Source organism: Urocampus carinirostris, chromosome 6, assembly GCF_059441175.1.
Source record: "Urocampus carinirostris isolate Australia breed hairy pipefish chromosome 6, RoL_Ucar_1.0, whole genome shotgun sequence".
In the NCBI taxonomy this organism is placed as follows: Eukaryota; Metazoa; Chordata; class Actinopteri; order Syngnathiformes; family Syngnathidae; genus Urocampus; species Urocampus carinirostris.
In genome coordinates, this window is record NC_142354.1 from 8,289,824 (window position 1) to 8,315,658 (window position 25,835).

General features: G+C 42.3%; 1 protein-coding gene across 4 annotated transcripts; it reads right to left on the reverse strand.

The window, feature by feature from the left end:
* Positions 1-5,586: 5,586 nt before the first annotated feature.
* ldlrad2 (low density lipoprotein receptor class A domain containing 2) lies at positions 5,587-25,471 on the reverse strand. Of its 4 annotated transcripts, XM_088337726.1 has the most exons (6): positions 25,331-25,471; positions 24,392-24,733; positions 19,599-20,084; positions 12,551-12,700; positions 9,597-9,737; positions 5,587-8,282 (listed from the first exon to the last, which is right to left on the reverse strand). In XM_088337726.1, the coding sequence occupies exons 2-6, from the start codon at positions 24,501-24,503 to the stop codon at positions 7,981-7,983; spliced, it is 1,191 nt and encodes a 396-aa protein (XP_088193852.1). In that variant the 5' UTR covers positions 24,504-24,733; positions 25,331-25,471; the 3' UTR covers positions 5,587-7,980. The 4 variants fall into 4 exon arrangements, with proteins under 4 accessions (XP_088193852.1, XP_088193851.1, XP_088193850.1 ...); XM_088337725.1 differs by having other exon boundaries at positions 9,597-9,734; positions 24,392-25,465; XM_088337724.1 differs by having other exon boundaries at positions 24,392-25,465.
* Positions 25,472-25,835: the final 364 nt, after the last annotated feature.

The following is a 25,835-nucleotide window of genomic DNA, read 5'->3' on the forward strand; positions in this document are numbered from 1 at the left end:
TGTTGGGGAGGCAGCGTCAAGAAGAAGGATGCCTCTCGTCTCAATAAACTGGCTAGGAAAGCGAGCTCTGTTGTGGGCACAGAGCTGGACAGCCTGACAACAGAAGCTGAGAGACAGGCACTGGAAAAGCTGCGGTCAATCATGGACAGTTCAACACATCCACTACACAGCATAATCTCCAGACAGAGGAGCAGCTTCAGCGACAGACTGCTGTCACAGTCTTGTACTACAGACAGACTGAGGAGATCTTTTCTTCCTCATGCCATGAGGCTCTTTAACTCTACCCGGGGGAGTAAAGGCCCACATTGAACCACACATCCCCACATTGCATATTACTGTATTTTTATTGTAGTGTGTATTCCGTGTAGCACTATCTAGATACTCTATATAACACGCTACATTGGGTATTAACACGTCACATTGGGTATTTGAGTATTATGTAAAATTTTTGCCTTATTATAGTTTTTTTCTTCAGCGCAGGGATGCTGCTGGAAGTGTGAATTTCCCTGCGGGGATGAATAAAGTATCTATTTATTTGTACTTTTTTTCATCAGGTATTATGGGAAGGAGTTCAGCCAATAGCTTATCGGCTCATTCAAGATAGCGCGATGCAAACCAAAAGCAGAGCAGCATTTAATATAATGTGGATCAAAACGCTGTAATCAGGGGATGCTGTATCCAGGGGGTCTACTCAAGGTATTTTTTTCTTCAAAGGATAATTTTTACCGGAACGAGAAATCATAGTAAGCTAGGGACCGTATATTGCACTTATAACATCCCTTGGTGTCTTTTTAAATCAAGGACGTTTTCATGAGCGTTAAATCCACATGAGAATTTTATCTCACGGTTAGCGCTAAAACCCAGAGTCAACATGAAAGCACTTTGCTCCAAGAATAGTCGGGACAAAGTGTGAATTCTGTGCCCGAGGCCGACCGCAAGAGAAATAACTGCGTCTTTAAAAACAGCTCATAAAAAGTAAAAACATCCTACACAATGGTTAGCACTTACCGGATGACATTTGAGAGACAGTTACTGTAGCGCTCTTTCATCGGGATGTAGCTTCCAAATGCTAAGGTAAAGAAAGTCAAAAATGTCACACACACAAACATTCGAAAGGAGGCGTTTTTATTTCTTTCCTCTCGCTGTGTTACGATGCTTTTAGTGGCTCGCAAAAGATCAGAAAAGTCATAAACGCTCCCCGTCGTCCGGCTATTTTGCGCGGACGGCTGTTGCCCGCGATATACCCCCCTTAACCGGGGAGTCGGCGGGCGAAGGAAAAGACCTTTCGTGGCCCGTTCGGCTTAAAAGCTAAAGTTCGGATTATTTTGATGTATAACAGTGATCTTAGAGAAAAACTACGCTTTAGCTGAGGCAAGAGCTACGTTATATTTCAGCAAGCTCTCACACCAGGGCAGTCTGAAGACCTCCAGCTTTGTAGTGCGCCATTTTCGTTCAAGTGACCTGGTTTCTTCAGTAAACCAAAGTGTATGCTTCTATGCCGTATGGGCGCCACACAATCAAGAACATTAACCATGTAGTGCTTTTCAAGTCAAGGAAGAACTCCCAAAGGACAGTTCGACATATATCGCAGAGGGGTCGGGAATCAAACCTGCCACCTTATGATCCCAAGACGAGTCCTTTACCTCCTGAGATACCATCATGGCATCATCATAATGAGAAAAAATTGCATCATAATGAGAAATACAAAAAAGCAAAATGCTCACATTGAGTTTTGTGTGAATAGTTTGAGAAGACGAAGAGGCGAAATTTGTGTAAGAAATTGCAAAAACGACAATAAATGTTCTGTTGCTCAGTTCATTTTCTCATGTTACCATTTATTTTTTACTTCTGGTAAAATAAAATAATATAAATCTGGTTCTATTGGCAGACTGTTTCGCTCATTGCAGGAATGATGTATGTCATCTATTCTCGATTTGTTTCCAGAACCAAAATAATGTTGCTGATTATTTGCTAATTTTAAGTACATTTTTCTAAATATTTTTTCTCCGGGTAAAGTAAAACAATTGGCGCACTAGTTTGCCCACGTAAGTGATTATTTTTCCTGAGTAACTATATTTTCATCATTTTTGTTCCCAGGTAAAGTCAGACAAGATAAATATCAATTTAAGGATTCTGTTATTGTTATTTTTCTGTAAACTAATAACTTAAATTATTTTGTTACAAGATCGGATAACATTGCTCCTTATACTGTATAGATTGTTTATCTCATGTAAGTATACATTTTTTTTTTTAAATTCCGGTAAAGTAAGACAAATAAATCTTCCATTGGTGGATTATTTTTTTCTCATTTTCTTGTCATGAACCAGAACATGATCAGGAGAACGTCACTGCCCCCTAGTTCAGCGGAGGTGAAATTTCACTTTATTCCGGGAAAGTTCTAAAACCAAAAAGTTATATGAAGTCAAATGCACGCGCACCCCCTTTAACCAAGGAGGGGCCATCTAACTATTGGAGAAGCATTGGTTTAGAGCAGGCATGTTAAAAGTCTAGGGGCCTGTTAGGGCCTAAGATCAATTTTCTGACCCGCAGTCTCTGTCATAAAATGTAAATACATTTTCACCATTTCACCAGATGTAGCCCTTTGGCCACCTTGCCCTTTGTTTTCTGTGAGAATTTAAGCCCACTCCATTTTCCCACATGGGGACTGTAACTAAAAAAAGGAAAGTTTACTATGAGGGCCGCCGCTTCCAGGACAAGTGCAAATTGGAGGGGTTTTATATCACCGAAATCCAAAACATGACGTCTGTGTAAATTGCCAAGGGACTGTGTCTCTTTTCAAAGAATAGAATATCAAGAGGCACTGCCAGACGAAACATTCCGACTACAAAAGCTAACCGTCACGACTGTCACTATATTGTGTGTTAAACTTCACGCAACAGTATCAGACTGGGTGTTTAGGTGTTTACTGAATGAAGGAGAAGTTCAACGTTGCTGCTGTCAAAAGATATGTCACGAAAACAGTAACATCAGAGAAAATGATAAAACATTTGTTTAGTCTATTTGGGTGCGAACGGGGTGGTCAGAAAGCCGCTCCGTAATCTTTTGATAAAGTTTGACTGAACTGTTTTGTTGACATTCCCCTCTAATGGATGCGTCAACCCAGTCTCTACTGTAGCGCCTTATAGTCTGGTGCGCCTTGTCAAGTCAAGTCCTGTTTATTTGTGACGGCCTTAATCTCAAAGGGCTCCACAAACCACAGACTATTATGGCACAATCCCCTGATATAAAACCTACATGAGGGCAAATAATACACATATTATCAACATAAAATATAGGTTATTTATATGTTATATAATAGAAGTATGTTTTAAGCTTAGATTGAAACATTTCCACCGAGGTTGCAGATGAAATCTCAGGGGCAATTTAGGCAGAGCATTCCACAGCACCGGGGACCGAATGGTCAATCTTCAGATTTCTTCTTGACTCTTGGGATCACTAGTAGACCAGCGTTTACAGAGCGAAGGCTCCCGACCGGAACATAGGGGGAAATTCAATCGGAATATGAGGGAGCAAGTCAATGTATGATTTTGTATAATACCAAGAGAACCTTAAAATCTCATCTTAAGCTAACAGGGAACCAATGCAGGTTAGCTAAAATCGTGGTAGTGTGATCAAACTTTCTTGTCTTTAAAAGCCTCGCTGCAGCATTTTGTACTAGCTGAAGGCTCTTGATTTCGGACTTCGGGAGAACGGAGAGCAGTGCATTACAGTCATCGAGACGGGAAGTAACAAACGCGTGAATTATAATCTCCGCATCCGACTGAGACAGCATAGGGCGAATTTTAGTAATGTTGCGAAGATGGAAAAAAGCGGTTCTAGTAATATTCTCAACGTGTGTTTGAAAGGACAGATCGGGGTCAAATATGACACCTCAATTTTTGACTGAGTCACTCTGGGTGATCTTATATTTGTCAATATTCAGAGCCGTTTTTGAGAACAAGTCACGGCATTTAGATGGACCCATAACGAGCATTTCGGTCTTTTCAGAATTAAGGCGCAAGAAGATGAGTGAAATCCATTCTTTTAGCTCAGTGAGGCAGGCCTCCAAATTTCCACAGTTTAGTGTGGCAGATTCCTCCATCGGAAGATATGGTTGAGTGTCATCTGCGTATTATACTTGCGAATAATATCACCTCATGGAAGCATGTAAATGCTGAAAAGAAGGGGGCCAAGTACTGAACCCTGCGGAACACCACAGGTAACACTTAAGGGCTCAGATGTCATTTCACCATATTTAACACAGTGCGTCCTATCTGAGAGGTAGAATCTGAACCATAAGAGGATGTTTCCTGAGAGACCAATACATTATTCCAACCGTTCTAGTAGGATATTATGGTCCACAGTGTCAAAGGCAACACTAAGGTCCTGCAGCAGCAAGAGTGATGAAGCGCTGAAGTCCATTGCCAGTAGAAGATCATTGGTTACCTTAATCAGGGCTGGCTCAGTAGATGACAAATAACGATTTTTTTTGGGAGGGTGGGCCTTATAACCCAGTACAGTATATTGACTTAAGATTGCAGTAAAATGAAACAAAGCCTCTTGATGAAACCGGTGCGCTGACCTTATCTCAAATGAGGCGGCGTCATGACTTCATGTGGATGTCCATTGCACATCTTAAGCTACTCATTCGTCTTTTCTTGAGCATTGCTGTCAAGCTGCCCGGCAACGCTAATGCAGCTTCGGGGCCTCCAAAATCGCCTTTTGTGTCGCACGTAGCCGATGCAAATGTTATCGGGCTCTTCTTCCAGTCAAAGGACGTTTGTCTTCTTTGTCTCCGCATGTCTTTTGTGTGCGTTTCCCGCAATTGAAACCATTTAAGTTAAAGAATGACATCATACTTTATACACTGTCCCGCTTGTCCTGCTGCAGTGAGTCGAGCGATGGTTAAGCGGCTCAAACCTCACATGCATTCCACCAACCACATTTTTTTTCAATGAGAGTCAAGTCATGTTTATTTGGCTGCACGGACTATGTTGACACCATCCCCTAATCTAAAAGCACCAAAGAACCAAAACTTACAACCTTAGCATGTGGAAAATGAAGAAACTGTGATGAGACTGTTCCCTATACCGTGTTGTCGAATGCTCTGCAACCTCAGTGGAAGTGTTTATATCTAGGCACCTCTATTCTATTGCTTATGATTACCTATATTTCCTGTTGACGATATCTGTGTATTAATTGTTATCTGGGAAGGGGGATTACCTCATGTGCGGTCACTTCTCAAAGTTTCTTCATTTTTCTCATGCTCCCAGACCCTGCCACCTCAGATACAACATCAAAATAACAAAATGGTATTAGGTAAAGACTACTTAGGTGTATATGATTAAATAATGTTAGAAATAAATATACATGCAAAATTTTATTTAGCTTTGGTGTGACCTGACTTGAGCTGGTACGGAGGAGTTACTGGATGGATGCAGAGAGGGGAGGAGACAGCGGATATAATTGTGTGATTTTCAAGAAGTCTTCCCTTGCCGTCATGGATTGGAACCCTTTGAGACGCTCTGTGTTTAAGGGCCAGAAAAAGAAACGGGACTAGGCTTGGCAACGATTTCTAGTGAGAATACACTTTTTTAGGAAAACATAAAACAAAAATGGTTGGAACGTGCCAATAGTTGCCATAAACGTTTGTAGAGAATTGTGATCAAATCATCTTTTGTCACATCGCCCACTTTTGCTTTACATGGCTAAACAGGAATAGATTTTTTGGGCGGGCTTTTAGCCGTAAGCTAACTCCTCCGTTTTTCCGAAACCATTGGACGTAACCCGTTGTTGGATGTTTAATACAAAAACAAAATGTCTAGACAGAAAAACGAAGGAAACAACCTCATTGGTCCAAACCTCCCACTGTGGAACAACAATGTGGACCGCTGAGATAGCAAGTCATCGGAGAACATCTGCAACAGACGTTTTTTTTCTATTTTTATTTTTTTTGCTCCCGTCCGAATCGGAAGTGGAATATCGAGTCAAGCTGACAAAGTTCCTGCAATTCACAAAAACTACAGACTTCTACATCAATACATGACTTTACACCCTGCTTCTCATAAATACAACAATGCGTTTGTTTACACAGGAACAGGGGAGAAATGGGATGGAGATCGGGATTCCGAATTTTGGACCAATCGCATCTCGGGATCATCTGCTTACGTGACAGGAATTAAACCAGTGATAACAAACGGGCAAATATTAACGTATACAAGTCAGTGTGGTCTATTTTCAATAGCAAATTACAGTATCAATTTGTAACATGTACTCTACCAGCCCCTGCTCGCAGGGATAATGGATTGTGCCAGCATGGGTGCTGTCCGTTCTAGGCAGACAGTACTAAAAATGAGCCACTACACATGACACAAATTGGCTCCTTTTGAGCCTCTCAACCATAATCGACTGGGGATAATGGATAGAGGCCAAAAAAGTGCAATTCGTTTAAGGACATTCGCGATGACAAGCAACAGAAGTCTGACCAATAACATTTCCTCCACCCCCCCAAAAAAGCAGCTTGTGGGATTGGCAAGTCCACCTGGGATAATGGATTGTGCCAGCATGGGAGCTGTCCGTTCTAAGAAGACAGTACTAAAAAAGAGCCACCACACATGACAAATTCGCTCCCTTTGAGCCTCTCAGCCATAATCGACTGGGGATAATGGATCGAGGCCAAAAAAGTGCAGTTCGTTTAAGGACAGCCACGATGACAAGCAAGAGAAGATTGACCAATAACGTTTCCTCCACCCCCCCAAAAAAAGCAGCTCGTGGCATTGGCAAGTCCACCTGGGTTAAGGATAGCAAACACACCCTTGCATTTCATTCTAGGCAGACCACAATTATTTGGATGCCGCAAAGCACCGTACAGATAGAGATGACACATGTAAACTCAGGCCTACTTGCTAAAACCTATATTTTTCTCAGGCCTGGAGGCTCCGAAAAAGGGAACAGGTTAGTTGCTGTCAAGATCTATTATCCCCAGTTGACTATTGTTGAAAGCAGGGGTCGGTAGAGTGCATTGTTTTACCCGATTTGGGCTGCTAAAGCCCAAAATGAACTGCACCGTTTTGGTTGCAATCAGTTATCCCCGGTTGCGAAGAGCAGGGGGAAGGCAGAAAATTTGTGTTATGCGTGGAAAACCTTTTTTTGACTAAAAAGAACAGCACCCTTGGGAAGGTGATCCATTCTACTTTTTTGACTATTACTGAGAGCAGGAGCCAAGAGAGCCCATTTTTATTCTGGTTCAGTATGCTAAAGCTTGCATCTGTGGCCCCGATTTATCATCCCCAGTCGACTATTGCTGAGAACAGGGGTCGAGAAAGCGATTTTTTTTCCTGCGTGGTGGCTCTTTTTAACGCCTTAAATGAACAGCACTTGCAAGGCTGCGATCCGTTATCCCCAATCGACTATTGCTGTGAGCAGGGGCCAAGAGAGCATTTATTTCGTGTTTTGGCTTTTGAGGCATGCCATCGTGGTTTGCCTGAAATAAACTGCAAAATTTTGTCCGCGATCCATGATCACCAATTGACTATTTCTGAGAGCAGGGGACGGCAGAGCACTTTATTCTTCAGTTCAGGCCTCTGAGGCATGCCATTATGTCCAGTTTAAAATGAACTGCACCATTTTAGCTGCAATTCTTCATCCCAGCCAACTATTATTGAAAGCGGGCCATCAGGGCAAGTTATCATCATGCGTGTGGCGCCTGTGGTTTTCTTCCTAAAATGAACACTTGGGCGGTCGCGATTCATTATCCCCAAAAAAACCTAGTCCCCATCAAAGGTAATAAAAGAGGGATTACAGTGAATGTGGAAGCAACGTCTATCTGTGGAATCCCGGCAAAGGCCACTCGAAGAGGATAATCGGTTTGTCTCGGAACGCCAACTCGGTTCCGACCGCCCGCAAATCCAATACTCCTTTTCCCGATTCTCGCCCGCATCACGTAAACGTAGCCATCGTGAGTTGTTCCGTGTCCGGTCATCACTTGGCGCTCAAGTCCTCTCGTTCGCCGCCGTCCGATCCGGCGACGGAGAGAGTCTCGTTGGCCGCGTCGGCCGGTGGCGCCTGCGGGCTAACTTTAGCCAATCGGTGCTCGTGGGCGCAATTGCTGGCGCAGAGTCGGCAGGAGGCGCACGCCGTACGGCAACCCGGCCAGAAGCGCAAGACGCTCAGACGCCAGACCAGCCAGGCGGGGGACCAGCAGCACCAACACAGCACGGCGCCGCCCGCCAGGATGCCCAGAAGGACGTACAGCGCAAGCAAGGACGCCGAGCCCGGGGGGTCTGCGAACGAGGATGATTGATTTAGCGGGAATGAGTGCTAAAAAGTGCAAGAAAGAATACAAAATCTTGAGAAAGTGAACGAACTGCAATATTTTTCACCCCGGTTTTTAAGCATATCCTTTTGCAAAGACAAAAAAGGGGGGGAAAGAAAAACGGAAATAGAAATTAAAGAAAAAAGTTGAAAAAAGAAAAGGGGGGAATAGAGATAAAAAGAAAACCAAAAAGAGGGAAAAAGAGGGGGGGAAAAGGGCAATATATTACAGAACAAAAAGGACAAAAATGAAAGAATTAAGAAGAGAGAAAAAGAGTGAGGGAAAAAAAGAAAAGGGAAAAGGGAAAATGGTAAAAAGAAACTAATGAGAAAAGAAGAAAAAAACAAAAAAAATAAAAGGAAAAAAAAGAAAAAACATAGAAAAACAAAAGGAGAAAAAAGGAGAGGAAACCCCAAAGATAACAAAATAAAAAGGAAACAGGAAAGGAAGAAAAATGAAAAAGAAAACCAAAAAGAAGAATAAAGAAGGGAAAAAAAGAGAAAGGGCAATATATTCCAGAACAATAAGGAAAAAAATGAAAGTAAAGAAGTAGAGGGGAAAAAGAGCGAGGGAAAAAAGGAAAGGAAAAATTGTAAAAAGAAACAAATGAGAAAAGGAGAAAAAAACAGAAAAACAAAACAAAAGGAGAAAAAAAGGAGAGGAAAACCCAAAGATAACAAGCTCAAAAGGAAAGGGGAAAGGGAGAAAAATGAAAAAGAAAAACAAAAAGAGGAATAAAGAAGGGAAAAGGTAAAAAGAGGAAGGGCAATATATTCAAGAACAAAAAGGACAAAAATGACAGTAAAGAAGAAGAGAAATAGAGCGAGGGAAAAAACGAAAAGCGAAAAGGAAAAATTATAAAAAGAAACAAATGAGAAAAGGAGAAAAAACAAAAAATATAAAAAAGGAAAAAAAGAAAAACAGTTGAAAAACAAAACAAAAAGGAGAAACCCCAAAGACAACAAAAAAAGGAAGAAAAATAAAAATGAAAAACAAAAAGAAGGATAAAAAGACAGAAACAAATATTTTTGAGGATTATAAATAATTTCTCATTGAATTTTTGGCTGAAATTAATGATTTTAAATATTGCCAACATGATTTGTTTTGAATTATAACATGTGTCTTAAATTGTCCATGTGATCCAGATTAGTAATCCAGATTAGGGTTATTATAAATGAGTGTCTGTCTTCCTCCACATTGATATCAATATTTCGGTGATCCGAAAATCGATGTTCCCGTAGGTGGTCCAAATTGAGACCTCATTTCCAGCTGCGGCACTCACCTGCTACGGACTCGTAATTCGGGGTGCTGAGGGCCACGTTGCAGTTAAAGCGGTCTGGGACGAGCAGGGTGGGGGGACTCAGCGATGCTGGAGAGGGGGTGGCGGTGGGCGTGGGGGGCTCCGGAGGGAGAAGCTGACCTGCTGAGGAAACACAAAATCCGGTCAACTCACATCACCGTGTTGCTTTTTAAAGGGACGGTGTGTCATTTTTCACCAATACTGGTCACTTAAAATTCATAGATCTGACAGAGAAAGCTAAGCCACGCCCACAGCAGTTAGGGTATCCGTGTATCACAAGCGGAGCAAAGAGAGCGGTTGAATCAGCGAGCGACTCTTTAGTAGCTATTCCCGATAGCATAGCCATGTCATTTCTTACTTATAATGCAAACTTATCTCAAAAGACAGTAGAAAAGGCTCTCGATTATTCTATAGAGTTGTATTCATGGCATCAAACGGACAGAAAGTTGGCAGGGTCAAGATAACTTCGGGGAAAGCACGTAATGTTGGTGTATCGAAAAAGGACGCACCAAGTCCGGGAAAAACAACACGTGATATTTCTGAAGAAAAAGTATAAATAGCTGATGTCTCAGAGAGACGGAAGAGAAACGCTGTGTCAACTCTTGTAACAAAATAAATGGTTTCTCCCTTTCTGCCATATTGTCTGCGTATGTTTTGGGGCGACGTCCAAGGACGTCTTCTCCAAAAACCCTTCCAAAATTTTTCAAGGTATGTTCAGGTTTTTATTTCATGGTAATGAACATAGCAGGGAGGAGCTACACCTCATTCTGTAAGGTTGATAGGGTGTGTTGTGGTTCAATGGTGTTGGAGCTTGACATAATGAGGACACATTTGTTTAAGACAGGAAATTCCAGGCTTGATTCTCCCGAGTTTAAATGGGCTTGCCAAGTAATAATATTCTGGTTGGCTTGGAACATGCAGTCAAGTCAGGCCGACTCCAACAATTTTTGAAATTGTGTAACTTTGGAGAACCGAAAGAGGACAAAAACATTCCGAGGAAAAACATTGTCAATTCCTGGTAGCATGCAATTTGAGAATAACAAGTGCGTCATCGCGAGGGTACGCACTAAGCAACATGTCTGACGTAATGTTTTTGCTCCGGAGGGTATGAAAACCCTGATTGTCTCTTAGACGAATGAGAACTCTGTTTTGGAAACTGATGAACATCAATAAACGGCTTCTTCCTCTCCTGCCAGGATTCCTCTGCACTTTGTTTACATTTCTGGGGCGAGGCAATAAGGTCTGCTCCGAAATGTGCTGTGTTATAATCAACCGAACAGCAGCGTAAACTTTAAATTTGATAAAAATAAAACACTTACTGTGGAACAAATCACTTTGTTCCAGTTCTCATCAATCATCTTCACTTTGAGTTGAACGTGAGGGCGACAGCATACCTTTATCCATTTCAAAGACTTCTCCAAATGACTTTTAGAGAACACTCTACGAATAAAGCTACTCTCAGAACCACAGAAATTCGTAAGGAGAGGTACCGCTGTAAAAGCGTGTGGAACACATGTGATACAAAGATGGATGACCTGATTTGGCAGCCACCGGCTGTCGTCTTCCTCACGTTCTTTCTGATTGGCTGAGAGCAAGCGCTGTTGGATCTATGAATTGAGCTGAAGTGAGCGCTTTCGAAGAAGCAGTCCAAAAGCCCGAGCCTATGAATTACAGCCAGCAACAAGACATGTCATCTGCAACATCAACAGACGTAGCCCGGAGCGGCTGAAAAGAGCCACTGACTGGAGTTGGTCAGGGCTGGTGTCATAGGCTTACTTCAGCAGGTAGCTGAATCGACTAAATAGACCAGCAAAAGTTTCCAAATGCAAGGCAGAATTTGTCACGCGTCAAGACCACAATACTTTGTGACATTGGTGGCCAGAGAAGGAAACAAAGGGAAAAAGAAGTGAAAGATGAAAAGCGCCAGATGCCCAAAACTAAAAAAATCATTGACGTGGCTTTAGAGGGTAACAGTGGGGGAAAGAGTGGAAGATGTCAAGTATCAGAACCCTGAATCATTGAAAGCAGTGACATGAGTGGCTAAAGAAGGAAACCGTGGGGAAAAAAAGGAAATGCCATAAAGACTAGAAACCTGAATCATAGGCCTCAGCAACCTGAGTAGCCAGGAGAGGAAACTGTGAAAAAGAAGTTGGAGGATGACAAGGGCCAAATGCTTGAAACACAGTAATCAGTGACACGAGTTGCTAGAGAAGGAAACAGTGGGAAAAAAAGTGGAAGATGACAAGCACCAGGTGCCTGAATCATGGGACTCAGTAAGGTGAGTGATTAGATAAGGAAACAGTGGAAAAGGTGGAAGTTGACAAGCACCAGATGCCTGAATCGTGGGACTCCGCAACAGGAGCGGCTAGAGAAGGAAACAGAGGAAAATGTGGAAGAGAGACAAGCACCAGATGCTTGAATCAAGGCTGATATTCGCCTTAATTAACAGCTGTTAACGAATCAGAAGCAGTTAACAATACCAATAGCAGGGAGCTATAGTTTGCAGCTTAGTGTCAAACATGAGTAGTTAGAGAAGGAACCAGTGGGGGGAAAAAAGGCAATGTACCTAAAGCACCGCCTCAGCGCCGTTGGAAGAACAAAGAGAGCTTCATTAACTTGCGGCAGCTAACTATAACAATAGCGTTTAGCAGCGAGTGGCTACCGTAAGTGGCTAGAGAAGGAACCAGTGGAAAAAAGTGGAAGATGACAAGCACCAGGTGCCTGAACCATGGGACTCAGTAAGGAGAGTGATTAGAGAAGGAAACCGTGGACAAAGTGGAAGATGACAAGCACGAGATGCCTGAATTACAGGACTCAGCGACAGGAGTGGCTAGAGAAGGAAACAGAGGGAAATGTGGAAGATGACAAGCACCAGATGCTTGAATCAAGGGCTGATATGTGGCTAACGTGAGTGGCTAGAGAAGGAACCAACTAACCTTTGCAGCCGGTAGTGAGATTTTCTTCCAGGTCGCTTCCGTCGCCGCAGTTATCGATTCCTTTGTCGTCGCACACTAAAGTGAGCGGGATGCACTTGCCGTTGCGGCAGGTGAAGTAGGGCTCGCTGCTGCACAGCGATTGGTTGAATCCTGGGGACAACCAATAAGAACATCTTTTTTTGCAAAATTCTGTATTTTCATGTTCTGTGTTTTGGTGGTAATTTGCCTTTCCATGTTCTGTTCAGTTACAGTTGGTGTGGCTGCATAGTGTTTCATGGTCTGGTCATCTTGGCACTAACTTTGTTGTTCTGTATATGTTTGGGTGTGTCCTTTTCATGTTTTGTTCAGTTAGAGCTAGTTAGTGTGCCTGCATTATATTTCGTCACAGTGTGCTCTTTGAGGTTCTGTCCTCATGTGGGAACGTTTTTGGTTTTGTCTTCCTTTTTAATGTTTTGTTCTGTTAGAGATGTTGGGTATGCCAATAAAGCCCGTGCGCCCTTTCTTGTTATGTTCAGTTAGATGTAATTAGTGTTTTAGTGTTTTATGTTTCACAGTCTAGTCGTCTTGGAACTCTTTGTAGTTGTATTATGGTGTGAGTGCATATCCTGCGGTGTGTTACTTTCATGTTTCGTTCTGTTGGAACAGGTTGGTATCGAATATCATGTAGTTGTTCTATCCTCTGTGAGTATGTTCCCCGCGTCTCCTTTTATGTTTTGCTCAGATAGAAGCCGTTGGTGTTCCGACATATTCTGAATCTTCTGTCTTTCAAGTTTGGTTCCTTGGGATGTAGTTAGAGTGTCAACGTTATTTTTCACGGTCTCGTGGTTCTATCCAGGCTTTTTGATCACAGCCTTGAAGTACGACCTCAGAGGCGCCGGTCTGATCTTTGAGCAGTATGTCAGAAATTATTGAGCATGAAGGACATCAGGTCCACGTCTTCGATGTCCAGTAGTGTTAAACACAGTGACTTCCAGTTCTACCAGGAATCTAGACTTTATCCTCTTGAGTATGATCCCTCTGGGCAAGGTCTTTCATTACTTTCAGCTCTCCTAGTAGAATAGATCCGAACAATTCCACTGAATGCTAAAGGATTTTATACGATTGACTACAAATTATTCAGTTCAATGCAATACTGTGCTTTAGATCAATGTACAAAGTCAGGGCAGGCTGGTGGAAGATGTTGTTTACAGGAACGGGACGTACTGCTGATAGCACATCAGCACATTTAGACATTGTTGACGCGGAAAGGCCTGGCGTTGTTTTGAGAAGCCGGGCATCAAGGCGCTCGTGGATGAGATTGTGAAGCCTGGGGGCCTTCCTTGGCACGTCCATGGGAAGAGCCGGCACACCATTATACGGGGAGAAGAATAGGAGAAAGCTAAAGGACTTCAGAAAAAGGCTTCCCAGAGACTTCTTCGGCCGTCTCCTGTTTTACACTTAGTTCCGATATTGTGAATAAATCTGCCCCTGTGTGGAAATGTCGGCTTCCTGGTCATTCTTCCCTCAAGAAACGAGCGCGCATAAATTGTTGGATGAATGTAGGTTGTGTTTGGTTAATGGATTCAGATAACTAATTTGAACAATCTGGCAAACGGTACATTTTGATAATTAATTCCAAACAATGCCCATCTTCAAAATTCCATTTTGGCAGTAGTGATTTTGTCGTAGGAGCAGGAGAATGTCAGACGAACTTCTTTGGGGGGTCTATCATCGGATCTCTGTCCTTCACTCAGCACATTTATAACAAACAGTGGTAAGACGTTGCCTTGGTCTTGGTCTTGGTTTAACGGTTAAATTATGTGTGTGTTAGGTCAGGTTTGACCTTGATAAAGCATGTGGAACATGATATTGTTGTTCAGTCCACGCATATGTTCCCTGGTTTTTCTCTTTTTGTGTTTTGTCCAGTTAGAACCAAATGGTATTCCAACATATTATGTGTTGTTTTCCTTTCATTTTTTGTCCAGAGTTGGAATTTTAACTATAAGAATGAACCAAACGTTTACCAAAATGTTCTAATTAGTTATCTGACTCCATCAACCAAACACGACCTACATTCATCCGACAATTTTGCGCGCTCGTTTTGAGTGAGAAATGACCAGGAACCCGACAATTCCACGCAGGAGCGGATTTATTCCCAACAGCAGATCTAGTACAAAGTCTGGGGCTCCGGTCCCTTATCCAACAGAAGACGACCCCCAACCGAGTTGCCCAGGATCATTTATACATTTCAACAAACAAAGCAAAGACATCCTACTACTCCCCTATTGGCGATGTGTCATCCGCAGCTAACTTTAGCTTTCTCTTTACCAGTGAGATCTAGATAGTGTTTCAACAGTATTTTTAATGGTCTTGTCATCGCGGATTCCAAGTGTGAGTGAAATCTTATATTGATGTTTTTGTTCGGTTAAAGTTAGTGTTCCAATTTATGTCCTGCATCGTCTTACTTTCATATCGTGTTCAATTAGACTTAAGCGTTTCAACAAATACTATGTTGTCTTACTTTCATGTTTTGTTCTTCTAGAGCGTCCTCTGGCTTTCATGTTTTGTTCAGTGAGAAGCAGTCAGTGTTCCAAGATATCCTGTGTTGTTTTCCTTTCATTTTTTGTCCAGTGAGATTTGGAATCCATGTGTGACTGAAGTCTTATTTTCATATTTTTGTTCGGTTAAAGTTAAATTCCAATATATGTCCTGCATAGTCTTTCTTTCATATTTTGTTCAATTAAACTTTAGTAGTGTTTCAACATATTCTGCGTTGTCTTTCTTTGATGTTTTGTTCTTCTAGAACTGTTTCCTGTTGGAACGTTAGGCATTTGTTCTGTCGGCGCGCATGTTCAATGCATCCTCTGGCTTTCATATTTCGTCCAGTGAGAAGCCATCGATGTTCCAAGATATCCTGTGTTGTTTTCCTTTCATTTTTTGTTCAGTGAGATTTAGATTTATATTTAGCATTAAACTGAATACATGTAACTTGTAGTCAATCGTATAAAATCCTTTATAGTCAAATGTATAAAATCCTTTACCAGTGAGATCTAGATAGTGTTTCAACAGTATTTTTAATGGTCTTGTCATCCCGGAGTACAAAGGGGGAGTGAAGTCTTATATTCATGTTTTTGTTCGGTTAAAGTTAGTTTGTTTTCCATTTCATGTCCTGCATTGTCTTGAATGAATGAAAACTTTATTCGAACATTAAAGTAAAAACAGCACAAAAGCAATAACTCAACAACAAAATAATATTACATAATATGTTCAGAATGGGGTAGTCAGAAGCAAATGCATATATTATTACTTTCATATCGTGTTCAATTATACTTCAGTAGTGTTTCAACATATTCTGCGTCTCTCTTTGATGTTTTGTTCTTCTAGAGCTGTTTCGTGTTGGAACGTTATGTCGTTGTTTGGTCGGCGCACATGTTCCATGCGTCCTCTGACTTTCGTGTTTCGTCCAGAGAGAAGCCGGCGGCGTTCCAAGATATCCTGCGCCTTTCACGTTTCATTCAGATTCAGTCGGCGTTTCAAGACGATTTATCAGGGTTGTCTCGTTGAGCCTGTTAAGAGTATCTTGGATGTGTTTGAATTCTGAGGATCTTAGTTAACTTCCTTGTTCTGTTCCGACACCCATCCGCTTGGTATCTAAATCTTGTTTTGTGTCTCCATCAATTGGGTCTGCTTTTATGAAAACCATTCGAGGGGAATGAATAATAATTTGATTAGCGTTTATAGCTTTTTAAATAGATTTTTAAAAATAAACTTATAAATTAATTAATGTCACTGAAACACTGGAACTCCGCCCCCTCGTCCTCTTGACAATCCGGTCAGGAGTCGCTGTGTCCAGAGTTGAACATTTCTCCTTTTGTTACCGGCTGAGGAATGTCGCTGGCTTTCAGATGCAAATAAGCTAGCTTCTCCTTATCCCCTCAAACGCTTTCCGCCTTTGTTTGGAGGCCTCTTGCCACCGAACCTTAACAGTCTTCACAAAGTAGATTATCGGGCGGACCGATTAACGGGCAGGCCGATTATTGGCACCGATTTTGGGGAACTTGACGGATATTGGTATCGGCATTTTTATTTTTATTCAATTATTTAAGATCAGATGCAGCCAAAACTCTCTCAAATGCTACCCACCCCATGCCTTCCGATTTGATAAGTGACCAGGGGCAGAGCCCCTGAAGCAGGAAGAATAACGTTAGAGCAGAGAAAACGGCGTCAGCTTTGCTAACTCCTGAGTCCCGACACGCTTGAGAATCAAGATCGCTGATAGTATTGAGATTTTTAAAACTCCGTGGTGGAAAAATACGTGTGTAATTAAGAGATATCGTAAACAGTGTAGCTTACTTGTCTTAGAGATGTATAAGCTCTTATCATAATATTATCAAGCATGTGCGTTTGTGATTGAGACAGCGCATAAAAAGAACACTAACGTAGGAGGCTGCGTGATCAGCTGTTACCAGAACATTAGTTCATCAATCTGGCTTTATAAGAGGAGTGTCCACACTTGTAAATTTTCCAGCGCTGTTGACATTTCGATGTATTTGTTGTTTTAAGTTGATTTAAGTAGGTCATGTTGGTTGTATTGACATTTCTTTTGTATTAAAGGATTTTATACATTTGACTTTAAAGGATTTTATACGGTTGACTACAAGTTACATGTATTCAGTTTAATGCAATAAAGATATTTACTGACTGTGCTTTAGTTCAATGTACAATACAAGGTCAGGCTGTGTGGAATGCATAAATGGCAGTTGTTTCGTCTAGGAGACTTCTGATAGCAGGAGACGTGGGTGCGCTGACGCAGGACGACCAGAGATTGTTGGGCACAAAACAACTACCTTGGCACGCCCGTGGGAGGAGCCAACACGCCATCATGCGGGGAGAAGATAACCAATAAGAGAAAGCTAAAGTTAGCTGCAGATGAAACATAGCCATTAGCGGAATAGTAGGATGTCTTTGCTTTGTTTGTTGAAATGTATAAATGATCCCAGGCAACTCGGAAGGGAGTTGTCTCCTGTTTAATACACTTAGATCTGCTGTTAGGAATTATAAACACCCTGCCCCCGTGTGGAATTGCCGGCCCCTGGTCATTTTCTCTCAAAAAAACGAGCGCGCATAATTGTTGGATGAACGTAGGTCGTGTTTGGTTAATGGAGTCAGATAACTAATTCGAACAATTTGTTAAACGGTACATTTTTATTCTTTGAAATCCCAACAGTATTCATCGTAAAAAGTTTCAGGGAGCTATTTCAGTTTTGATGTACCTTTACACAGGTTTCTGCTAACTTTCATTTACTCTTTTCATACAGTAAGAACCATAATATACTAAAAAAAAATCACAACTGCAATATGTCTGGTTGTGTACATTAATGCGCAGGTTCCCCTTTTCAGGATATTTAGATTCTGTGAAGCATTGTGGGACTAGTATAGTATAAAGACAAATGATCCACCAAAACTATGGCTTACTCTTGTGTTTTGGTTGAGATTTCTCTCAAATTTCCCTTTTATTTTCCACCCCCAGTGTAAAGAAGGTGTATCTTTGTATAAATAATGGACTTCACACTTGTATCCAACCATATAGAATGTAAATCCAGGCTTCTGGCTAGTCACGTACAAGCATGAGTTGTATTATGAACTGACCGATAACGGATAATGGATAATGAATAAAGAAAACAGATCAATAACCCTAAAAAATCCCCCCCAACAAGCATGAGTTGTACAGAACAGATGGGACGCAGCGATGAAGCTCATTTTGGGCGTAAAAAAGACAGAACTTGTTCGATTTTGGTGAGTGACATCATCTAAATCAATTTTCTAATTCATGTCAAAAGTTAAACATGGCAATCGTGTCTATTTGCATCAAAATGTCTTCCGCTTTGCACTTGTAATCCAATTATTCACACATTACGGTTTATTTACAAAAAAGTAAAACTGAAAACGGTTAGAACATAGTATTGAAACTATTTGTATTCTTTTGGCCGGTAATCTCGGCTCATTTTAACGATCATTTGTGGGGTTTTTTTTAGAAAACAGGTCAAAAATATAGTAAAACTCAAAAAAGGGGTTAAAAATAGAGTAAAATCCCCAAACTTGCCTCTCTCAACTTCTGCGACCTCCTTCACAATACCACACCAGATCCTTCTTCCTCTCTTCATCTCAATGTACCTGCTACATGGGTCGCAGAGCTTTCAGCCGATCTGCCCCCCAGCTCTAGAACTCATTGCTGCCTGATCTTCAGAATTACGCCATCCTGTCCACTTTCAAATCTGGACTAAAAGCCCACCTCTTTAGACCGATTTATTCATAATTATCCGCTTCACGTACCGCGCCCTGCTTTATTTTACTTTGTTTTATTTGGTATTTATGACATGATTGTTTTATTCTTGTTTTATTATTTGATATTCTGTGTACAGCGACCTTGGGTGTCCTGAAAGCCGTTTTGAAGTCAAATGTATTAATAATATTATTATTTCATGTCACTGGGACTCAAACGCCACCGAATAACAGGGATGACCAATGTACACAAATAAATTGGGTATTTTTAAATCACAGTTTGCGTTCGTTGAGATTATTTGGGTGAGCCTTTGCTCAAAACTGTTGGGAACACAGTAATAGATATTATATTTTAGATAGATAAATAGATAGAGAGAGAGAGAGAGATAGATAGATAGAGAGACAGATATAAATTAATAGAGGGATAGATGTCTAGATAGATATGGATAGATGTATAGATGTCTAGATAGATAGATGTCTAGATGTCTAAATAGATGGATGTCTACATGTCTAAATAGATAGATGTCTAGATGTCTATGTAGATGTCTATGTAGATGTCTAGATAGATATAACCTAGATGTCTAGATAGATAGATGTCTAGATAGATACTTTATTCATCCCCGAAGGGAAATTCACACTTCCAGCAGTATCCTTGTGTTGGAAAATAAAATAATAAAATAAAAGAAATAGAATACAAAAATGAGGAAGAAATGATCTCCTCATTTTAGTATGGATTGAAAATCATGACAAGCCGTATGTAGTATTTGTCGTGTGCATGCTTTTATACCAAGTCTGAAGGAGGTGAAGTCCCCGACGAAGTCCACCCGGGGTTGCGTCCCACGAGTGACCAATCGCAGAGTCAGGAAGTTCCCCGTGGACAAAACCGGTCTTGGTGGACTTTTCCCGCAGAGCGGCGGCCCGAGAGGAACCGAGTCGCGGTCCCGTCCGTCGTAGAACTGCACGAAGGACCCGGCGTGGCACGGGTCCTCGGCCGCCTCCCCGGAACTGGGTTCGGGTCCGGCGGGTAAGGGGGCGGACCCCCTCGGGGACTCGGGCAACCGAGGGGCGGGGCTAAGCGGGGCCACCCGCAGCAGACTATAGACCAGGAAGAAGCGGAAGTGGAACTGGACTTTGTCCTTGGGTGAGCTGGCCTGCATGGTCAGGTGGCAGTCGGTTCCCATGGTGACGAAATAATACTTTTTGGATTCTTGATGCGAGTTGATGATCATGCCGTCGCCGCGGATGGTCTGGCCACAGAAGTCCACCACGTTCACTGCAGGGGAGAAAGGTGGAACCATCACTTTTTCGGAAGGACTTTTGTGAAACATTGTAATCAAGTACAAAAAAATCCCTCGTTTATCGCAGGGAATGGGGACCAGAACCCCCTACAATTTGCGAAGACCTGCAAACTAGCCTCCTTGCTACCAGGGATAATGAATTGTGCCAGCATGGGTGCTGTTCGTTCTAGGCAGACAGTACTAAATAAGAGCCACCACACATGACTCAAATTCGCTCATTTTGAGCCTCTCAGCCAAAATTGACTGGGGATAATGGATCGAGGCCAAAAAAGTGCAGTTCGTTTAAGGACAGCCACGATGACAAGCAACAGAAGTCTGACCAATAAAAATGTCTCCATCCCTTCAAAAAAGCAGCTCGTGCCATTGGCAAGTCAACCTGGGATAATGGATAGCAAATACACCCAGAGAACAGCACGCCTCCTGACAAAAGTGCCTTATACCAGTCCTCATTCTAAGTAATATGACATCGGGAGTAATAACGGAAAAGAAATCTGCCAAGCCCAAGAAAAAAGGTGTTCCTGCTTGCAGAAAGAGTCAACCAGGAATAATGAATCGTGGCTGCACAGGTAATGGTCATTTTGGGTGAAAAAAGCAGCCACTCATGATGCAAATTTGTTTTGTCTACCGCCGCTCTGAGCAATAGTCCACTGAGGATAATGAATCGCAGTTAAAACAGTGCTTTTCATTTTAGGAAAGCCAAACTTCCGTAGCCGGAACTGAATTAAAAAAGGATTTAGCTGGCTGGGGATAATGGATATTTCATTCTCACAGGCGTTGTTATCCTAACGAGGAAATATGTCCGTTACCAATCGAGGAGTTAGACATTAAGATGTGACTTTAAGGTTCTCTGACCAACATACAAATGTTTGCATGGACCGATTTGGTTTGCCCCCATGTCCGGTCTGCTTGTGACTCCAAGAGCCAAGAAGAAATCTGCAAGCTCCACAATGTCCACCATCTGAACCCGGTGCTGTGGAATACTCTGCCTTCTGAGATAAGATTTGCAATCGTAGTGGAAGTTTTTGGATCTAGACTTCTGCTCAATACCTTATAATGGATGCCCATCTTATTGGTTCATTTTTCTGTCCATTCCGGCTACCAGGCTGGTGGTGAAATGAAGGAGCAGGACCGTGGACCTTAATCATGACAACATTTGTATCCACCAGCCGGCAGAAATGGGAAGCTGTGTGGTTGCAGTCATGGACTTTCGGAATCATTTTTACATATACCTGTGTTTTTTTCTAATCGATGTTTTGTTGTGTGTAGTGTTCCCTAATGCTAAATCTATTCCACCCTGGTCATCCATGAAGGGGTATTACTACTTGTGAGGTCCCTTCTCAAGGTTTTTTATTTTCCTTGCGCTGATGTATTTGAGTTTTTGCCACGGTTGCCATGGCGCCCAATTGGCCCCGCCCATGAGTCACGGTTGCCATGGCGCCCAATTGGCGCCGCCTGGGGGCGCCAGCTGGAGCTTGTTGACATATTGGTCCCCTGTCAGTATTTAAACTCTGTCCTGTCAGTCCCCTTTTGTCGGTCTGTCTGCGAATCTCCGTTTTTACACGGCTAGCCCTTTTTCGCCTGTCCAGTTTTTTGCTACTGTTTGTCTCCCGCTACAATCCGTTTTGATCTTGACCACGTCTGTTCTCCCGTCCCGAATAACAATCCGTTTGATCACAAATTTTAATCATTTTACGTTTCTAACTGGATCATAAACCCGAATATTTTTCATATTCATTTCATTGACTAAGATATTTTTAAGTTGTCTATTCGTGTTGAATAATTATGTCACGGTTGCCATGGCCCCCAGTTGGCCCCGCCCGGAGCTTGTTGACAGATTGGCTCCCTGTCAGTATTTAAACTCTATCCTGTCAGTCCCATTTTGTCGGTCCGTCTGCGAATCTCCGTTTTTACACTTCAAGCTGTTTTGGCCTATCCTGTGTTTTTGCTCTTGTTTTTCTCCCGCTACGATCTGTTTGATCTTGACCACGCCTACTTTTCTCTCCTGGTTTTCGACTTTTTTCCGTTTCTGACACCGCCACCGCTCGCCACAGAAGTCCCACTTTTGCAACCTACTCCCCGCGACAGACGATCTCCAGATCGTGTGTGCACTCCTTTCCTTTCTTCCCAATAAAACTGTGAGAAATGTTATGCGATTGGGTTCTTTCTCCATTCTGGTCCCGACAATTCTTCCTTGCCCGCATGTTGGTTTAAGATCAGAGGCTGGCTTCATTCAAGACTTAAAATAATCACCGATTCCTGTATGTTATGTTCCCCTACCTTGAGCATTTGTCCCGGCTCAATTTCAGGCATGTTTTTTCTTGTTTGGGCTCCAATAAATCAAGCTTGAAGCGGAATTTTCGAGAAGGGGGTGGGCCGGACCCAGACCCGGACGGTGGCGGGTCAGATCCGGCCGGCTTCGGTGACAAGGTTTACAATTCTTGCCGACTTTATGAGCCGGGTTTCCACGGGAGATCCCAAGTTCCTCCCACAGGAATGTCCCGAAGGCCCCTGTTGGTGGGAAACATTTGTCTCTCCTCTCAGCAGACGCATCAAAAAATCCGGACAATCGGGACGATCTCTGGCGAGACCCTCGTTTAAGGAAGCTGCTTTCTATCCGTTTCGCCTTTCTCTCACTCACACCAAATCTTTTTCTTTTTGGATTTTGCTCATTAGCCTAGACAGCAGGGGTCTCAGACTCCATTGACTTGAGGGCCACAGGAGCTAGGGTCTAGCCAGTGTGAGGTCCTATTGCGTTTCCCACGAGAAAACTTAATTCTCAAAAAAATCCCTTTTCTTAAATGCTACACAAAATAACCAGTTGAGGGTGTCCCCTGCCCACTGCCCGAAGAGAGCTGGAATGGGCTCCAGCACCCCCGCGACCCTACTGAGGATAAGCGGTCTTAATGTGTTAAATTATATTAGGCATCATTAGATCAGCATCTATTGAAGTGTGTCCTAACACATAATCCTGTACATGCTAAAATATATAAAGGTATTTTGGGGCTCTTACTTGGAAATTTAAAATAAAACCATGAATAATATTTCAATACTTTCAGCGCGGAATACATAAAAATGAATCTGGGAAATGGCTTTTTTCACGAAAATTATTAATATGAGTTTAAACTAACATGGATATTTTTAAAAAGTTGTACCGTGTACAAAAGAGAATTGTCGGCATAAACTGGGTCTGCTGCAATATAGTCCGTGGGCCACAAATGACCCCGGGGCCACAGAGTGGAAATTTTTAGTTTGAAAGGGGTTGAAAATAACGGTAATTAATCCGGTGTCATTTAGAGAACATATTAGAATATTTCCAATATTTGAAAAGAATTAATGAAGAGAAGGAACATCAATGACGCTAGCTCTTTGATTTAGGACATTTAGGACGTCTTCTTCCACGAACAGACTGAGGAGATCATTTCTTCCTCATGCCATGAGGCTCTTTAACTCCATCCGGGGAAGTAAAAGCCCACATTAACCCTCCCTACATTTGCATATTACCCTATTCTTACTACAGTGTGTATTTTCCGTAGCACTATTCAAATACTCTATACCAACACGTTGTATTGGGTATTTTTGTATTCTATATCTTTTATTTTATTATTTTATCTTTCAATAAAAGGATACTGCTGGAAGTGTAAATTTCCCTACGGGGATGAATAAAGTATCAGTCTATCTTGACATCTATCTAGACATCCATCTATCTATCCATCTACCTATCTAGACATCTATCTATCCATCTATCTATCCATCTATCTATCTAGGCATCTATCTAGACATCTATCTAAACATCCATCTATCTATCTAGACATCTAACTATCCATCCATCCATCTATCTAGACATCTAACTATCCATCCATCTATCTAGACATCTAACTATCCATCCATCTATCCAGACATCCATCCATCTATCTAGACATCCATCCATCTGTTTAGACATCTATCTATCCATCTATCTAGACACCCATCTATCTAGACATCTATCCACCTATCTAGACATCTAACTATCCATCCATCTATCCAGACATCCATCCATCTATCTAGACATCCATCCATCTGTTTAGACATCTATCTATCCATCTATCTAGACACCCATCTATCTATCTAGACATCTATCGATCTATCTAGACATCCATCCATCTATCTTGACATCTATCCATCTATCCATCTATCTAGACATCTATATCTACAGTATACATCTATCTAGACATCTATCTCTTAATGGGTATTTTCAAAGTCGAGTGAGGAAATAAACAACATCGTTCGGGACCAGGATCCTCACCTGTGTCGATGGCGGAGCTGCGCAGACTCAGAAAGCAAAGCGAGACCAAGAGCGCCAGCGGGCGTCCGCCGGGGACGTGCTCCCACGTCTCCGTTGTCCCCGCTGTCCACATGGTCCCTGTCGTCCGTCTCACACCGAGGACATCCTCAACGACCACGAGACGAGGGCGCCGTTCCAACCTCCGAGCGGCGATTCCTGCTGGGATGCAACGACCGCAGCGGAGAAGCCATCCTCCAAACTTTTTCGCTCCTTGTCCCCTCTCTCCCCCTCTTTTGAATCCCGCTTCTCGCCCCCTGCCGACCCTCTGCAACGTTGCCACGGCGACTGGGGACCCATCGGCAGCTGAGGAGGGAAGAACACACACAGATGCGGCGAAAGACACTTGTGTAGATGAGAAACACGCGTGAAAAACACTTATACAAACACATGCAAGCACAAACGTGCACGGGAAACACATTCAAACACACACACTAACACGCGTGATCACACAAAACGTGCACATGCAAGCCTATGAGATACACACGCGCACGAGCAAAAAAGCAAGAGACACCCATAAAGACACAAAATTTAAAAACATGAGAAATCAAATTAAACACGCGTGAGAAAAGCCTGTCCGCGCATCCAAACACACACACGCCGACACGCATGAACACACAAAAGTTGCTCACGCACGCATAGGAGAAACACACAAACACGAGCAAAAAGGCAAAAGAGTGACACGTAAAGACAAACACCCTTAAAAAACACATGAAATCAAATTAAATACGCGTGAGAAACACGTGTCCGCGCATTCAAACACACACACACACGCGCACACTGACACGCATGAACACGCAAAAGTTGCACGCGCACGCATAGGGGAAACACACGCGCACGAGCAAAAAGTCAAAAGAAACACACATAAAGACACAAACATCCTTAAAAAAACGAGAAACTAACTTAAACACGCAGACACATTTCAACACACGGGCATGCGTGAGAAACACACGCAAACACACACAAAAAAAACACACTTAAAAATCACAAACACGCGTGAGAAACACACTCGAGCGCAAAACCACGCACGAGAAGCCCACAAAAGATGTGTCAATTTAATCGCGCTCTTGCCTGTGGTATTACGGTAAGACGTTATCCATTGTGTGTCGTCATGACGCACGCACTATATTTCGTTTTGCTATTGTAGATTGCCATGTTTATTGAAATTGAGCTGTGTCCTCGTTTTTGCTTACTGTTGAGGAATAAATACTCTTAATGGCTGAACCACAATGTCCCGCTTATCTTCTCACGCATAACACGCACACTATATCCTTAACAGAAACACACGAACGAGAAATAAATTCACAAAGGTGGTCAAGAACTCGTGCTGCTCGCGATGAATTCAAGAAAATCGTCGCTGATTCACAATAAAACACAATCATTTTGACAAAACTCGGAAAAAAAGATC

What these genes read in the sequence shown, in the direction of transcription:
- ldlrad2 (XM_088337724.1), bottom strand. Translation starts at nt 24,848, where the DNA reads ATGTGTTTCCCGTGCACGTTTGTGCTTGCATGTGTTTGTATAAGTGTT. An exon ending in TCTCACTACCGGCTGCAAAG is followed by an intron (nt 9,738 to 12,550) that starts GTTAGTTGGTTC and finishes GTGTTTCCTCAG; the next exon opens with CAGGTCAGCTTCTCCCTCCG. An exon ending in GAATTACGAGTCCGTAGCAG is followed by an intron (nt 8,283 to 9,596) that starts GTGAGTGCCGCA and finishes CCTCGTTCGCAG; the next exon opens with ACCCCCCGGGCTCGGCGTCC.